The sequence below is a fragment of the Hyla sarda genome, chromosome 2 (assembly GCF_029499605.1).
Source record: "Hyla sarda isolate aHylSar1 chromosome 2, aHylSar1.hap1, whole genome shotgun sequence".
Classification (NCBI taxonomy): Eukaryota; Metazoa; Chordata; class Amphibia; order Anura; family Hylidae; genus Hyla; species Hyla sarda.
Genome location: NC_079190.1, coordinates 375,460,904 through 375,480,270, shown reverse-complemented (window position 1 = coordinate 375,480,270; position 19,367 = coordinate 375,460,904). Strand labels below are relative to the sequence as shown.

Genomic DNA, 19,367 nt, shown 5'->3' with positions numbered 1-19,367 from the left:
TAGTCTTATAGTCAGTGATACCTATATGTGTGAGATTATATATAGTCTTATAGTCAGGGATACCTATATGTATGTGATTATATAGAGTCTTATAGTCAGTGATACCTATATGTATGTGATTATATAGAGTCTTATAGTCAGTGATAGCTATATGTATGTGATTATATAGAGTCTTATAGCCAGTGATACCTATATGTATGTGATTATATAGAGTCTTATAGTCAGTGATACCTATATGTATGTGATTATATAGAGTCTAATAGTCAGTGATACCTATATGTATGTGATTATATAGAGTCTTATAGTCAGTGATACCTATATGTATGTGATTATATAGAGTCTTATAGTCAGTGATACCTATATGTATGTGATTATATAGTCTTATAGTCAGTGATACCTATATGTGTGAGATTATATATAGTCTTATAGTCAGTGATACCTATATGTATGTGATTATATAGAGTCTTATAGTCAGTGATACCTATATGTATGCGATTATATATAGTCTTATAGTCAGTGATACCTATATGTATGCGATTATATAGAGTCTTATAGTCAGTGATACTTATATGTATGTGATCATATAGAGTCTTATAGTCAGTGATACCGATATGTATGTGATTATATAGAGTCTTATAGTCAGTGATACCTATATGTATGTGATTATATAGAGTCTTATAGTCAGTGATACCTATATGTATGCGATTATATAGAGTCTTATAGTCAGTGATACCTATATGTATGAGATTATATAGAGTCTTATAGTCAGTGATACCTATATGTATGTGATTATATAGTCTTATAGTCAGTGATACCTATATGTATGTGATTATATAGAGTCTTATAGTCAGTGATACCTATATGTATGTGATTATATAGTCTTATAGTCAGTGATACCTATATGTGTGAGATTATATATAGTCTTATAGTCAGTGATACCTATATGTATGTGATTATATAGAGTCTTATAGTCAGTGATACCTATATGTATGTGATTATATAGAGTCTTATAGTCAGTGATACTTATATCTTATATGTATGTGATTATATAGAGTCTTATAGTCAGTGATACCTATATGTATGCGATTATATAGAGTCTTATAGTCAGTGATACCTATATGTATGTGATTATATAGAGTCTTATAGTCAGTGATACCTATATGTATGTGATTATATAGAGTCTTATAGTCAGTGATACCTATATGTATGTGATTATATAGAGTCTTATAGTCAGTGATACCTATATGTGTGAGATTATATAGTCTTATAGTCAGTGATACCTATATGTATGTGATTATATAGAGTCTTATAGTCAGTGATACCTATATGTATGCAGTTATATAGAGTCTTGTAGTCAGGGATACTTGGTCTGCACAGCAGTGGAGCCTTTAACAAGATCTTAGAAAATATTTTTTATAACAGCTAAAAGTTCCAGCATTCTCCCTCCCTCTTCTGTAAGACGATCCGCATTCTCCACCCCCATAATGCGCTAGGATCAACATCCCAATAAGATCCGTGAATGAACCGAGAATTATTCATTCATTAAAGGTCACCAGTTCACATCTGCATACTCCCTGCAGTAATAAATGATTGTGTTGCCCTTAAATTAGCGGGGGAAAAAAAACTATTCATTTTTATAAGTAACTATAAACTCTAGGGATAATATTAATAGCGATGGTGTTTAATGGAGGTAAAGTTTACTTCTGAAAATAATAACTACATAGCTAAAGCCGCATGAGCACAGTCATTACTACCATCACATTGAGGTCTCCTGCGACTGCACATATTGTCCTAAGATTGCATAAAAAATAAATAAATAAATAAAACACTTGTGTATTTATTACATTGTGGCCAGATTGAATTGTTCTTTTACTATGTCCCACCATAATTGGAGTCGTGTCCTATTATTGTACTCCGAGCGGCCTTTTGGAATATCTAGGTCCCATATTAAGGGGTCATTATTAAGGATTGGCCCCTTGGGCTCCCTCATGCGTTTCCCCTCCTTAATGTTATACCACATTGAAAATATTTGGTAGGCCCCTAAGTAATAGTGTTTTTCTATGTGTGTAGGGAAAGGCGAGGGGGAGGAATGGTTACCGTTTTAGCCTCATTCATTGGCCAGAATTTTAAAAACTTTCTAATTCTAAGACAGTGTACCAGACAGACAGTCTAGGAATTGGCCAGATTTATCACAGTGGCTATGTGATATGTTTATCATATACTTAGACTGTCTAGTCTAAGTTTAGTTCAACTATTAGTTTGTACCAAAATCTTGCGCCAGCATTATGGCACATTTTTGGAGCAGTGGTAATTTTTTTTTACCAAAGGCACACCTCCTTTTACCAAGACGAAGCATTGAGGAAAAATTTCTAAAACTCAAAATAAATATGGCACAGGTCATGTAAGACAGTTTTTGGGAAGAAAATGACATCAGAATTCTGGCTCATTTGCAATAGTAAATCTTCACCGATATGTTTATTTTGACCCTGTAATATACAATGCATGTAAGCTGCAGGTAGCCATTGACACAAGAGAGTGGACTTCTTTTTAATGATTTTTCTAGGTCCCGGTCCTTCATGGCTGCCCATCATCCTGTTCTCAGAGAATGCTTATTTCATTCAATAAAACAGCTCATTCCTATATACCCCAGTACCCCAGGCATACAAATGTCATTTGGGGGGATCTCCTGTATGGGACCCCTCTCTTAGCCATAGTGTAGAGACACTAACAAAGAGTGGGAGTAAACCTGGGCTGGAACCAAATTATATGGGTGGCCATTAAAGGACATTTGCAGCAAAAGACAACTTATCCCCTATCTACAGGATGGGGAATGAGTGTCTGATCGCGGAGAGTCTGACCTCTGGGACCCCCCGCGATCTCCTGCACAGTTCTGCCGCGGCTCTCTTGTGCAAGAGGCGTCCCGGGTGCAGCGTGACGTTGCTGCCAACACGCCTCCTCCATGTATCTCTATGGGAGAGGCGGGGAGGCAGCGTTCATGCCTCCCGCCTCCCCCATAGGAGGGGGTGTACCGTCAACCTCAGAGAAGTCGATGCTACACGCATTAGCCGCTCACATCGAGCGGCAATGCGGGGGCCCCGTTTGGGAGATTGCGGGGGTGCCAGCGGTTGGACCCTGGCGATCAGACACTTATCCCTTATCCTGTGGATAGGGGATAAGTTGTCTTTTGCTGAAGATGTCCTTTAAAGGGGTTATCCAGGAATAGAAGAGCAGAGCTAATTTCTTCCAAAAACAGCTTCACACCTGTCCTCCAGGTTGTGTGTGGTATTACAACTCGGCTCCATTCATTTCAATGGAACTGAGCTGCAATACCACACACAACCTGGGGACAGGTGCACTGCTGTTTTGAAAAGAAATTAGCTCTGTTTTTCTAATCCTGGATAACCCCTTTAATCTGAAGCAGTATTGATGAACAATGCTACAATTCCCTTGCAGCAGTCACTTCCCCCTGTAACATGCTGTTAGTCAGGTACTTTACAAGCGGAGTCCACTGCCATCTGATAAATACCAGGCCAGCTTTGTTTCAAAAGATGGGTTTTATCTTCAGTAACAACCCTTTTACTGTACTTGTTAAGGGTTAACAAGTAAATGATGCATAAATGGATTTTTTTGGATATAGATTTTAGTTAGTCTAATTCAGAGTTTCCCAAACAGTGTGCCTCCAGCGGTTGCAAAACTACAACTCCCAGCATGCTCAGACAGCCTTTGGCTGGGTGTTGTAGTTTTGCAACAGCTGAAGGCACTCTGGTTAGCAAACCCTGGTCATACATATATAGCTGTCATATATTATACATTTTGTCATCTTATATAGAAATCAGGTTTTCTAACTATTGGTTGGCTTCAAACTCAAGCTGGACACATTAGAGAGAATAGATAGCCAGACGTTGACAACTCCAACTAAATACTGTCACTGCACTGGTGCCCAGATTATAATGTCCCTGGCAAAGCCACTCAGCCCGACTTATCCAAAACCCATCATTCTGGATTTAATCAAGCAGAGTACTTTACCCTTCAAAGTTACTATAGAAATCCAGCAAGTTGTTCAACAAGTCCAGTCATTGTAATGCCGATTTGTCAGCTTTTCTTAAAGGGGTACTCTGGAGGGAAAAAAAATGTTTTCAAATCAACTGGTGCCAGAAAGTTATACAGATTTGTAAATTACTTCTATTTAGAAAATCTTAATCCTTCCAGTACTTATCAGCTGCTGTATGCTTCAGAGAAAGATGTGTAGCTATTTCCAGTTTGACCACAGTGTTCTCTGGTGCCACTGTTAAGGTTGGCTGCTGGTTAGGCCTTAAAATGTGTGTGACTGCCGCTGTATACTGCTAGACAAAAGACAACAGAGCGCTTCTGTGTGCGATCTTCCAGACCAGGTCGGATTATGTGGGTGAGTGAGGAACGCACTTACCTGGTCGGGTTGTGCATATTCCAGGCACAACGCTGATGTGGGCTTAATGTAGCAACTGCTGCGGCTTCCAACGCTGGATCCACCGGCGTGTGAGAGACAGTGAAGGAGGAGAAACTCGGAAGCTGAGATCGCGCTGTTGCAGAAAGGTTCAAGGATACTGGTGGAAGTCTTAAATTCTTTCATTCTATTCACACAATGCGTTTCTGGATATTAATAATCCTTTTCTGGATTATTAATATCCAGAAACGCGTTGTGTGAATAGAATAAAAGAATTTAAGACTTCCACCAGTATCCTTGAACCTTTCTGCAACAGCGCGATCTCAGCTTCCGATTTTCTCCTCCTTCGCTGTATACTGCTGAGTGTCGACACAAAGAAATAAACACCAGACAAAAAGTTGGTATGATCTCCTTCTAAGCAGAAGTTTAGCTGACACTGGCTAAGGAGCTGTCCCAAGGAGTTCTGTTTATTATACGGAAGTACATTGTTTTTTACAGTTGACAAAAAAGGGGTGGTTCATTATCACGTCAAAATCATCATGTTATATTTTGATTGGTTATTTGAGTATTGCGTCTGTATATATTAGCATTTTAAGCATTCATTTTTCTTAACCATAGGTCACTTATGTTGCCATTTCCCTATTCTACCAGAAAATTCCGGATGTATCCTTCCTTCTGCACAGTCTATATTTCTCAGATGTTTTGTCTCCAACTTCTAACTTCTTCTTTATCTTGCGTCTTTTGGCCTCGTCCCAAGGTCTTCATCTTAGTTGCATGCAAATAGCAAGCTGATATATAGGATATATAGATAAACATATCTATAGCAAACCTTTCCCGCACCGTACAGTTCCTGACATGGACAGAGTTGTCAGCAGAGAGCACTGTGATCGGACTGGAAATAACTACACAACTTCCCCTGGAGCATACAGCAGCTGAAAAGTACTAGAAGGGTTAAGATTTTTAAAAATAAATAATATACAAATTTGTATAACTTCCTGGTACTGGTTGATTTGAAAACATTTTATTTCCTCTGGAGTATCCCTTTAAAGGGAACCCGTCATCAGTTTTATAAAGCCCAGACGCGCTGCCTGCACTTGCTTTATGCTGCTCATGGTTTGGGTCGCATAAAACTGATGACAAATTCCCTTTAAGGCTGCATTCACAATACGTTTGGGGCAATCGGCAGCCAGATCTGCCAGGAGAATTTTTAAACCGCCTTCGGACCAATGCCGGACCCCAGTCATTTCAATGAGGTAACCAGAGTCAGCTAGTAACTCCAGGTGGCTCATATTCCCAAGGTATCCATTTTTAAACCAGACTGAAAAGCACAGCAGACCACAGATTTTAGTCCGTTTCTAATACCAGAAACAGTGGGAAAATGAGCCGACTGGAGTCCATAACTGACTCTGGTCACCTTAGGCTAGGTTCACATCACGATTTAACCATCCAATTATCGGACCGTAAAATCGGACTAAATCGGAATGCAAAAAAATCGTATACAATCGTATGTAAAAATGTCTTTGCTTTCCGATTTTAAAATCATATCCAAAAACCGTACAGATGAAAATTCCATCCGATTTTCAATAAAAATCTAATCCTGTTTTTAAAATTAATATGTATGCCAATGACAATAAAGTTTTATATATTTGAAGTGTATGTGTTTTCAAGTCTACTGCGCATGCGTACAAAAAAATTGTGTGCGATTAATCTGATTCCATGCGATTTACATAGACATCAATAATAAAAAAAATCGGACACCACGATTTTACCTCCGATCTTAAGTCGTGCAAAATCGGATGCGGATCAAAACTGATGCATTTGTTGTCTATCATTAATGAATGGAAGTCAATGGATACTACCTGACATGCAGATTTGTACGATTTCAAAGTAGGATGGTAAATGCATGGTGAATGCACCCTTATTGAAGTGAATGCTGTATGCCTCAAACGTGGCGTGAATGCAGCCTAAGCTTGTAAGATGTTACAAGTACAGAAAATGTAGCACATTGCCTTGTTTGACCATCCAGTCTCACAGTATAAAACAGTATCTACAGCAGGGTATCCCAAACAGTGTGCCTCCAGCTGTTGCAAAACTACAACTCCGAGCATGCACGGACAGCCAACGGCTGTCTGGGCATGCTGGAAATTGTAGTTTTGCAACAACTGGAGGCACACTGGTTGGGAAACACTGACCTATAGAGGACTTTAGCTACCGTTGGTAAATAATTATTCATTGTCCTACAATTATTTCATTTCAGCTACAAAGGAAAAGACACATCGGGAATGACATCGTAGCCATAGTGTTTCAAGAAGAGAACACCCCTTTTGTTCCAGACATGATTGCATCAAACTTTCTACATGCATATATTGTGGTGCAAGTGGAGAATCCAGAAACAGACTTAACAACTTATAAGGTATATTGTGCAGTGCATTGCATGTTCTTTTCCTTTGGAAATACAATAAGAATATTTTTTTTAATCAACTGGGGTCAGAAAGTTAAAGGGGTTATCCGGTGCTTACACTTCTTATCCCCTATCCAAAGGATAGGGGATAAGATGCCTGATCGCGGGAGTCCCGCAACTGGGGACCCCCGGGATCATGCACGGGGCACCCTGTTTGTAATCAGTCCCCGGAGCGTGTTCGCTCCGGGTCTGATTACGGGCGACTACAGGGCCGGCAGCGTGTGACGTCACGCCTCCGCCCCCGTGTGATGTCACGCTCCGCCCTTCAATGCAAGCCTACGGGAGGGGGCGTGATAGCTATCACGCCCCCTCCCGTCGGCTTGCATTGATTTAAAAAATATAGGGAGAGATTTATCAAAACCTGTTGCCCATAGCAACCAATAAGATTGCTTATTTCATTTTACAGACTTGCTAAAAGTGAAAGGAGCAATCTGATTGGTTGCTATGGGCAACTGGGCTACTTTTCCTCTGCACAGGTTTTGATAAATCTCCCCTATAATGTTTTCCATTGGAGTACCCCTTTAAGGATCAGTATTGTAAGTTATACATTCTAGAGCAGTAGTCCCCAACTTGTGGTTTTTTGGCTGTTGCGAAAATACAACTTCTATCATGCCCTAATAGCCTTCAACTGTCAGGAAAGGGGGGGAATTGTAGTCTCGCAACAGCTAGAAAGCCGCGAGTTGAGGAATACCTGTAGAGAATTTTTGCAGTTTTCTGAAAAACAGATCCAAAAAAAATAAATAATTTTCCCGTAACATTTTCTTTTTCGTCGACTTGCTTCCAATGCATCCTACAAGTGAGCAAGAAGCAAGCAATATGTAGACGTAGATTTCGGGACCTTCTAAACAATTAAAATGGCTTAGAGATATTGACTTTGCGGTGCATTGTAGCATTACGTTACATGGGGTCTGTCTAGGGCATGGTTACCAGCAACAGTAAGAGAACATAATGACATGGGCTGTTAAAGGGGTACTCCGGTGGAAAACTTTTTTTTTTTTTTTTTAAATCAACTGGTGCCAGAAAGTGAAACAGATTTGTAAATTACTTCCATAAAAAAAAACGTAATCCTTCCAGTACTTATTAGCCTCGGAATACTACAGAGCAAATTATTTTCTTTTTGGAACACAGAGCTCTCTGCTGACATCACGAGCACAGTGCTCTCTGCTGACATCTCTGTCCACTTTAGGAACTGACCAGAGCAGCATATGTTTGCTATGGGGATTTTCTCCTGCTCTGGACAGTTCTTAAAATGGACCGAGATGTCAGCAGAGAGCACTGTGGTCCAAAATGAAAATAATTTCCTCTGTAGTATTCAGCAGCTAATAAGTACTGGAGGGATTAAGATGTTTTAATAGAGGCCGGAAGAAGCACGCACTTACGTGCGAAACTGCCGGCGTAGCCTCCAGGTGCCACACACCAGCGCCTATGCCGTGACCCGACACCCTGCTACTGGACTTCCAGACCCGACTGTCTCTGCCCAATGGTGAGTGCTCATACGTGCTCTTTGTTTTGTCTAGGTTGGATACTTTACACTTGTGTATATGCACCCCGCAGGAGACATTGTGACAGGTCGCCAAGGATCGCTTTGTTGCTTGTAGGAGGGGATATTACTCCTTGAGTGCTCTCCCTGTTTCCTTGCTTCATTTTTTTTATAATTTACAAATCTGTTTAACTTTCTGGCACCAGTTGATTTTCAAATTTTTTTTTTCCAATGGAGTACCCCTTTAAACGTCCTTTTCTAGTCCTTTTCTAGTCTGAAGCCTGTAGCAGTAACATAGCATCTACTTATCTGATATATAGAGCACGACTGGCACTCCTATTGAATAAGTGTCACTGTATGAGTAACAATGGCCCCTTTATGGAGTTAGATATGTTGTGGCAGCATAAGTTTGGAGGTGCAATGAAGCCTTGCAGTGACCAAGTTCCAACAATTCTTCTAAAGAGGCAAATGAAAAAGACTGCACTCACCAAAAATTTTCGTTCTCTGCTTTATTCCGTCCATAACATGGGGTAACACACTTGCGGGCGCCTTCTCAGGATGAGCGACATATGTTTCGCGCTCTCGAGCGCATCGTCTGGCTCCTAAGGATCCAGACGATGCGCTAGAAGGCGCGAAACATGTCGCTCATCCTGAGAAGGCGCCCGCAAGTGTGTTACCCCATGTTATGGACTGAATAAAGCAGAGAACGAAAATATTTGGTGAGTGCAGTCTTTTTCATTTGCCTCTTTAGAAGAATTACATCTACTTAGCGGCCACTGAAGGAGGTTGACATTTTGACAACATACCATGAACTCATTGCAAATAGTAAATGTATTACTGGAATTAACAAGTCAAAGACAGCTGTTTTACTGGTCTTAACTGATTATTATATCAACCTTAAAAAACATAATTTTTGCTTATCAGTGAACATTTTCTATCTGTACAAACGGCAATTGACAGGAAATACGGCCAAGCGCTGACAGGAGGAGTGGGTGGTGGCACATAAGTTTTACAGCAATAAAACAATAAACCCGCGCTCACAAGAGGAAGCTGCTTAGATCTCCAGAAATGAATTTCTGGGGCGGCACTGTTACAATAAATTGGCGGTTTAGATGAAGAGTTACAGAATGTGCTGTTTGGTGAGGCGGCCTTGGAAGAACAGATTGGCTTGTGTAGAGCTGTTAATTGTTTCCAAGAAGCAGCTGGCTTTAGCCAGACAATATTCTAGTGCAAATATTATTTGAGGACGGGAACTTCCCCCATTAGGATGGTTACTAGGCAGAAACTCACGCAGGCGTATTATAAAGATGGGGTTATTATGCTTTATGGGGATAATGGAGAGGAGGTATCCCTGGCCAGAGCGTAATGGTCTGCAAATTGGAAAACCATATGCCAGACTTCATTTTATTGACCCGATGATTTAAAAGATAAGAAAATACTAAAATACCAGCTGTCCCTCCATGAAAACACATGCAGTACAACAAATACATTAACGGAGCTATGTCTTGGCACAGCTTTTGTTCTTCTGCATTTATTTTTAAGCAAATTAAGGAAAATAGTTTCCTTCTGAAGAGGTCAGGTGCCACTTCAAGATGTGGGTATTCCAGTGGGTGCACTGCTTTACAACAAATCTCAGCCTCTATACCAGTGGTCTTCAACCTGCGGACCTCCAGATGTTGCAAAACCACAACTCCCAGCATGCCCGGACAGCCATCGGCTGTCCGGGCATGCTGGGAGTTGTAGTTTTGAAACATCTGGAGGTCCGCTGATTGAAGACCACTGCTCTATACAGTGGTCCCTCAACATACGATGGTAATTCGTTCCAAATGACCCATCGTTTGTCGAATATATTGTATGTTGATGGATCCGTGCAATGTAAAGTATAGGAAGCTGTACTCGCCTGTCCCAGTCGCTCCGGACCAGGTCCTCACCGCTCCCGATGCTGTTCCAGGGGCTCCCGATGCTGTCCCGCTGCTCCGGCGTCTTCTTCGCGATCCTCCGGTATCTTCCGCATCTTCTGCAGGGTCCGGGCCTCGCTTTCTGGTGACGTTATTACGCTGCTGCGCCGGCGTGGCGTGCGCAGCGAGGTAATAACGACGCCGGAAAGCGAGGCCCGGACCCTGGAGAAGATGCAGAAGAAGCCGGAGGGTCGCGAAGTGGACCCGGAGCAGCGGGAATAGGTAGGCGAACCTGTCCGGGATGCTTAAACTGCTATCCGACAGCAGCTTAAGCATTTTGCGCTGTCGGATAGCAGTTAATGCGTTGGCCCCGACATATAAAAGCATCGTATGTCGATGCTGACATCGACATGCGATGGCCTCAGAGAGGCCATCGTATGTCAATTTTATCATATGTCGGGGCCATCGCAGGTCGGGGGGGTTACTGTACTGTATTGCAACACAAACTATAAGAAATAGGAAACCCCTTTGAGCCTAAGCACATAGGGGGAGATTTATCAAAATATGTCCAGAGGAAAACTCACCCAGTTGCCCATAGCAACCAATCAGCTTGCATCTTTCACTTTTAGGAAGGCCTGTGAAAAATGAAACAAGCAATCTGATTGGTTGCTATGGGCAACTGGACAACGTTTCCTCTGGACAGGTTTTGATAAATCTTCCTCATACAGTATATTAGTAAGAATGTAGAACTAACAAATAATAAGCAAGCCACATATGTATAAAAATAGAGTTTTATGACTACATCAACATAAAATTCCACACAAATACCTGACGGAGATACAGCTGAGGACTGACGATGTCCTAAAATGGACACCGTACCCCATAAAATGTCCTAAAATGGACACCGTACCCCATAAAAAACAAACACACACGCTCATCCTCCCGTTGCTATTACAGGAGGTTTAGTCCAGTCTCCCCACGTGTTACTTGATCCATTGTATCGTACCATTTGTAGGGTCATTGTATCTGAGCTGCTGATCCTTGTGTCTGTATATGACCCGATGGCGACTGTTATCTCTATTTGTACATGTTGTATTTTACACATAAATAAATAAAACATTTAATTTGAAAAAAAAAAAAAAAAAAACACACACTGGACACATTTATACAAGTATAATGATGTTCTTATTATTATTGATGAGCGGCATTGCCCATATTCGAATTTGCGATATTTCACAAATATATAGACGAATATTCGTCCTATATTCGTGAATTTCGCGTATTCGTTATATTCGCATATTTAAGGAAGAAACAGTGAGGAGGTGGGCAACTTTACTATTGGTTGCTAGGGATGTTGTTGATAACCTCTGACAAGTGTATTTGCATCATTCTAATTGGCCCACAAGTGACAAAAGAAGGAATATTCAAATATCCTTGCATATTCACATATGCGGATATTCACATATGCGGAAAAAAAAGTGAATATTCACAATTTGGAATATATAGCGAATGTATTCGCAATATTCGCAAATTCGCAAATTTGCGATATTCGCGATAAAAATTTGGAATGCAAATATTCACGCCCAACACTACTTATTAACTGTTAGTCAATTGCTGCACTCTGCTCACACAGAATATATATACACACACCTAGATCTTAAACATAGCAAATAAATATTAGAGTACTCTAGTAAAAAAAAAAAAAAAAACATTCATTTTTTCATATCAACTGGCTTTAGAGAGTTAAACAGATTTGTATATTACTTCTATTAATCCTCCCAGTACTCATCAGCTTTTGAAGTTGAGTTGTTCTTTTCTGTCTGACAACAGTGTCCTCTGCTGACACCTCTGTCTGTCTCAGGAACTGTCCAGAGCAGGATAGGTTTGCTATGGGGATTTGCTTGTACTCTGCACAGTTCCTGAGACTGACAGAGGTGTCAGCAAAGAGCACTGTGGTCAGACAGAAAAGAACAACTCAACTTCAGCAGCTGATAAGTACTGGAAGCATTAATATTTTTTATAGAAGTAATTTCTAACTTTCTGGAGCAGGTTGATATGAAGAAAAAATGTTTTTTACTGGAATACCCCTTTAATATACCTGCATAACCCATTGTCATACATAGATAACACATTGTGCTACGTACTAGGTAACAGTTATTATACAGGGCCCATAAATGAATTAGCACTGTCTAAGATCTGATAATACAGTTCATAGATAATAGACTGGATCACAAATGTCTCACATCACCCCATAACGTGCATGTATAACAGTTACATCAACCCCAAAAGGTGCATAGATAGGATAAGATGTATCTCACATTCACTGATGAAGTGCCTATAGCTGGCAGTTAGATACAGTACATATGGCTGATACAATGTATTTAGAGACACCTAGGATACTGGTCTTTTTTCAGTTTTTGCAGATAGAGTTAATTGGGCATTGTCCGATCCATTTTATACGTTGTTCTTCCTGCTATAATTTACTACAGTACTAGAAGCACAAACCTACCCTCTCCATCATCTATATTCACCAGTACTTTACATTCTACTTCTTTATGAATCATTACACTCACTACTCTTATTCTTTCTCAGTCCATCTCTGACACAAAACTTTTACCTTTTTTTTTTACCGTTAAATGCGTATCTATACAGACATATCATTCCAGGCAAATGTTTAGCCATAACTTAGAAGATTTTCGTTTGCTTTAATTTATCTACCCACTCCCTTATATTCCATACTAAAATTCTCATAACTTGTAGCTTACCTGTCATATCACAGAAAACAAAATATATGTTACTCACTAGGTCATGCATAACTATTTTTTTATTTAAATACTTTTACTTTTCTAACTTCTGTATTTGGCTCACAAATCTTTTTTCTGCTGTTCTGCTGCTTACTCATTCTGACATCCACTGCTCAGGAAGGGCATGTCGGAGGCTGGTACTGATCCCGCCCTGACTCACCATGCATTCACTTCCTCCCTGAGTCTCTTTATCCAATCACTGCCGGCTGCTCTGTAACCCCTTCCTCTCTGTTTTCAGAAAGGAGTCTTATATAGGACAGGAGTGAGCAGTGAGGAGTACTAGTCCTGCCCTCACTTACTGGACTTTGTCTCTGTCTGTGCTTCAGTTGTGACAAAGATGATGCTGCTGCAGCCGGACAGGATTATGTTCTGGACGGTATGGGGACCCCTAGTGGTCTTTTTTATGGGCCATGATTCCTATAAAAAGGAGATGACATTTTTTTATGATGTATATTAGAAAGGTTAAAGGCCACAATTGTTTTTTCAAACATCCCCAGGCTTCTGGCATTTAAAAAAAACAAACAGGACTTACCTGTCACCGTTCCCCTGGGGCCTCTGGTATCCCGCTCCGGCCTACACAGCTATGCTCTTCCTGGTGATCGATCTGTCACACTAATCACCCAAGCGTTGTCCCACCTCAGCCGGTGATTGGCTGAGTGGCAGTATGACGTATTGGGCCCTGGCACCAGGAAGAAGAAAAGGGACGAAATATGTCACACTGCCTCTCAGCCTATCGCCGGCCAAGGCAGGATATCGCTGTGGCTGGGAATTAGCTGAGCCGCAGTGTCAAGGAATAGGATCACTATGGAGGAGGAGAGGGATTTTGTATCCTGGAGTACTCCTTTAATGCTTTACCAAGATGTGCAACATGTAAAAAGTTTTTGATTCTGACAGTGCCCATTTAACCTCTAGCTGCAAAAAAAAAAAAAAAAAGAAAAGAAAGAAAAGCGACCTAGGTGTCTATAAATACATACTATCAAGCCATATTTACTTTATCTAACTGCCAGCTATATGTGAATCAGTGAATGTGAGATACATGTTATCCTATCTATGCACTTTTTGGAGCTGATGTAACTGTTATACATGTACTTAAAAGGAGAAAAAAAAACTTCCAGGAGAAAAAAAAACTTTTTTTTCATATCAACTGGCTCAAGAAAGTTAAACAGATTTGTAAATTACTTCTATTAAATAATCATAATCCTTACAATAATTATCAGCTGCTGAAGTTGAGTTGTTCTTTTATGTCTTGCAACAGTGCTCTCTGCTGACATCTCTGCTTGTCTCGGGAACTGCACATAGTAGAATAGGTTTGCTATGGGGATTTACTTCTACTCTGGACAGTTCCCGAGACAGGTGTCATCAGAGAGCACTTAGACAGAAAAGAACAACTCAACTTCAGCAACTCATAAGTACTGAATGGATTAAGATTTTTAATAGAAGTAATTTACAAATCTGCTTAACTTTCTGGAGCCAGTTGATATATATAAAGAAAGTTTTTTTTTCCTGGATAACCCCTTTAATGGGATGATGTGAGACATTTGTGATCAACTCTATGCACTTTATTATCTTTAACCTCTTAAGGACCAAGCACGTACTCATACGTCCATGGGAATTTCCAGACCGGGGTAACTGCTGATATCGATCAGCAGTCACCCCGCGCAAATGCCCCCCCCCCCCCCCATGTCGGCGATCGACGCAAATCGCAAGTGAATTCACACTTGCGATTTACGCGATTCTGGGTCATTACGGGTCTGTGGTGACCCGGTGACCCGGAATATAAGGGGGATCGCGGTGGTCTAAGACACCCACAAACCCTCAATAGGCGGGGCAGAACGGGGAAACGACGGGGACCGGCGCCGGAGCTGACAGGCTCCCTGGAGCAGCAGGCTCCCTGGATCCGACGGAAGCCGGTAAGTTGCCTATATAGTGGTCTCTATACTGTAGCACTCCAGATGTTGCAAAACTACAACTCCCAGCATGCCCAGACAGCTGTTTGGGCATGCTGGGAGTTGTAGTTTTGCAACAGCTGGAGGGCTACAATTTGAGACCACTATATAGTAGTCTCTGAACTATAGCCCTCCAGATCTTGCAAAACTACAACTCCTAGCATGCCCACACAACTGTTTGCTGTCTGGGCAAGCTGGGATTTGTAGTTTTGCAGCATCTGGAGGGCCACAGTTTGCAGTGGTCTCTATACTGTAGCTCTCCAGATGATGCAAAACTGCTAATCCCAGCATGCTGGGAGTTGTAGTTGCGATCCCTCCAGCTGTTGCATAACTACATCTCCCAGCATGCCCTTCGGTGATCAGTACATGCTGGGAGTTGTAGTTTTGCAACAGCTGGAGGCACACTGGTTGGAAAATATTGAGTTAGATAACAGAACCTAACTGAAGGTTTTCCAACCAGTGTGCCTCCAGCTGACTGTCCAGGCATTCTGGGAGTTTAGCAACAGCTGGAGGCACCCTGTTTGGGAATCACTGGCGTAGAATACCCCTATGTCCACCCTTATTCAATCTCTAATTTAGTCCTCAAATGCGCATGGCGCTCTCTCACTTCGGAGCCCTGTCGTATTTCAAGGAAACAGTTTAGGGCCACACATGGGGTATCTCCGTTCTCAGGAGAAATTACACTAAACATTTTGGGGGGCTTTTTCTCCTTTTGCCCCTTATGAAAAGGAAAAGTTGGGGTCTACACCAGCCTGTTAGTGTAAAAAAAGAAAAATGTTTACACTAACATGCTGGTGTTGCCCTTTACTTTTTATTTTCACAAAAGGTAAAAGGAAAAAAACACCCCCAAAATTTGTAACGCAATTTCTCCTTAGTACGGAAATAACCCAGATGTGGACGTAAAATGATCTACGGGCGCATAACAAGGCTCAGGAGTGAGAGTGCACTATGTACATTTGAAGCCTAAATTGGTGATTTGCACAGGGGTGGCTAATTTTACAGCGGTTCTGACATAAACGCAAAAAAATAAATACCGACATGTGACCCCATTTTGGAAACTACACCCCTCACGGAATGTAACAAGGGGTATAGTGAGTCTTAACACCCCACAGGTGTTTGACAAATTTTCGTTAAAGTTGGATGGGAAAATGAAAATAAATTTATTTTTTTACAAAAATGCTGGTGTTACCCTAAAGTTTTCATTTTCACAAGGGAAAATAGGAAAAAAGCCCCCCAAAATTTGTAACCCCATTTCTTCTGAGTAAGAAAATACCCCAAATGTGGATGTAAAGTGCTCGGCGGGCAAACTACAATGCTCAGAAGAGAAGGAGCGCCATTGGGATTTTGAAGAGAAAATGTGTCCGAAATTGAAGGCCACGTGTGTTTACAAAGCCCCCATAGTGCCAGAACAATGGACCCCCCGACATGTGAACCCATTTTGGAAACTACACCCCTCGTGTAATGTAATAAGGGGTACAGGGAGCATTTACACCCCACAGGTGTCTGACAGATTTTTGGAACAGTGGTCCGTGAAAAAGAAAAATTAAATTTTTCATTTGCTCAGCCCACTGTTCCAAAGATCTGTCAAATGCCAGTGGGGTGTAAATACTCACTGCACCCCTTATTAAATTCTGTGAGGGGTGTAGTTTCCAAAATGGGGTCACATGTTGGGGGTGTCCACTGTTCCGGCACCACGGGGGGCTTTGTAAACGCACATGGCCCCTGACTTCCATTCCAAACAAATTCACTCTTCAAAAGCTCAATAGCGCTCCTCCTCTTCTGAGCATTGTAGTTCGACCGCAGGGCACTTGACGTCCACACATGGAGTATTTCCATACTCAGAAGAAATGGGGTTACAAATTTTGGGGGGTATTTTCTGCTATTAGCCCCTGCAAAAATGGGATATTTGGGGGGAAACACACATTTTTGTGAATTTTTTTTTTTTTTTACATATGCAAAAGTCGTGAAACCCCTGTGGGGTATTAAGGCTCACTTTATTCCTTGTTGCGTTCCTCAAGGGGTCTACTTTCCAAAATAGTATGCCATGTGTTTTTTTTTTTTTTTTGCTGTTCTGGCACCATAGGGGCTTCCTAAATGCAACATGCCCCCCCAAAAACCATTTCAGAAAAACGTACTCTCAAAATCCCCTTGTCGCTCCTTCCCTTCTGAGCCCTCTACTGCGCCCGCCGAACACTTTACATAGACATATGAGGTATGTGCTTACTCGAGAGAAATTGGGCTACAAATACAAGTACCGTATACATTTTCTCCTTTTACCCCTTGTAAAAATTAAAAAATTGGGTCTACAAGAACATGCAAGTGTAAAAAATGAAGATTGTGAATTTTCTCCTTCACTTTGCTGCTATTCTTGTGGAACACCTAAAGGGTTAAACCGCTGACTGAATGCCATTTTGAATACTTTGGGGGGTGCAGTTTTTATAATGGGGTCTTTTATGGGGTATTTCTAATATGAAGACCCTTCAAATCCACTTCAAACCTGAACTGATTCCTGAAAAATAGTGAGTTTGAAAATTTTGTAAAAAATTGGAAAATTGCTGCTAAACTTTGAAGCCCTCTGGTGTCTTCCAAAAGAAAAAACTTGTCAATTTTATGATGCAAACATAAAGTAGACATATTGGATATGTGAATAAAAAAATATATATTTGGAATATCCATTTCCCTTGCAAGCAGAGAGCTTCAAAGTTAGAAAAATGCTAAATTTTTAATTTTTTCATCAAATTTTGGGATTTTTCACCAAGAAAGATTGTAAGTTACCACAAAAATTTACCACTATGTTAAAATAGAATATGTCACAAAAAAACAATCTCGGAATCAGAATGATAACTAAAAGCATTCCAGAGTTATTAATGTTTAAAGTGACAGTGGTCAGATGTGCTAAAAATGCTCTGGTCCTAAGGTGTAAAATGGCCTGGTCCTTAAGGTGTTAAACTATATTATCAGATCTTAGCCAGCGCTAATTCATTTATGGGCCCTGTATAATAACTGCCCACTAGTACGTAGCACAATGTATAATTTCTGGCATGTATATCTATATTTATTGTTGCTATGTTTAACATCTAGGTGTGCATATATATTCTGTGTGGGCAGAGTGCAGCAGTTGACTTTACAACCTCTTTATACTTGTATACCTCCCCTCAACAAATTGTTTTTTAAATGTGTCTATTGTGTGTATGTTTTTTATTGAATATTTGTGTGGGATCTTATTTTGATTTGTTCATGAAACTCTATTTTTATACATATGTTGTTTGGCAGGAATTTGTAAGTGTACACATTTGAGTGCTTCTTGCTTATACACTGCTCAAAAAAATAAAGGGAACACTAAGATAACACATCCTAGATCTGAATGAATGAACTAATCGTATAAAATACTTTCGTCTTTACATAGTTGAATGTGTTCACATAGTTGAATTATCAATGGAAATCTAATTTATCAATCCATGGAGGTCTGGATATGGAGTCACACTCAAAATCAAAGTGGAAAACCACACTACAGGCTGATCCAACTTTATGTAATGTCCTTAAACAAGTCAAAATGAGGCTCAGTAGTGTGTGTGGCCTCAACTCAACATGCCCTTATGACCTCCCTACAATGCTTGGGCATGCACCTCATGAGGTGGCAGATGGTCTCCTGAGGGATGTCCTCCCAGACCTGGCCTGAAGCATTCGCCAACTCCTGGACAGTCTGTGGTGCAATGTGGTGTTGGTGGATTGAGCGAGACATGATGTCCCAGATGTGCTCATTCGGATTCAGGTCTGGGGAACGGGCGGGCCAGTCCATAGCATCAATGCCTTCCTCTTGCAGGAACTGCTGACACACTCCAGCAACATGAGGTCTAGCATTGTCTTGCATTAGGAGGAACCCAGGGCCAACTGCACAAGCATATGGTCTCACAAGGGGTCTGAGGATCTCATCTCGGTACCTAATGGCAGTCAGGCTGCCTCTGGCAAGCACGTGGATGGTTGTGCGGCCCCCCAAAAGAAATGCCACCCCACACCATTACTGACCCACCATCAAACTGGTCATGCTGATGTTGCAGGCAGCAGAACGTTCTCCGCGGCGTCTCCAGACTCTATCACATGTGCTCAGTGTGAACCTGCTTTAATCTGTGAAGAGCACAGGGCGCCAGTGGTGAATCTGCCAATCTTGGTGTTCTCTGGCAATTGACAAATGTCCTGCACAGTGTTGGGCTGTAAGCACTACCCCCACCTGTGGACGTCGGGCCCTCATACCACCCTCATGGAGTCTGTTTCTGGCCGTTTGAGTGAACACATGCATATTTGTGGCCTGCTGGAGGTCATTTTGCAGGGCTCTGGCAGTGCTCCTCCTTGCACAA

At 41.2% G+C, this 19,367-nt stretch overlaps 1 protein-coding gene across 7 annotated transcripts in view; it reads left to right on the top strand.

Moving 5' to 3' along the window:
• Window positions 1-19,367, top strand: part of RAP1GAP2 (RAP1 GTPase activating protein 2) — an 882,491-nt gene that overhangs the window by 816,221 nt on the left and 46,903 nt on the right. For all 7 annotated transcript variants that reach the window (XM_056558445.1, XM_056558442.1, XM_056558446.1 and 4 more), the window contains one exon: window positions 6,681-6,836. In XM_056558445.1, the coding sequence (XP_056414420.1) occupies window positions 6,681-6,836 (156 nt within the window). The remainder of the gene's footprint in view (window positions 1-6,680; window positions 6,837-19,367) is intronic.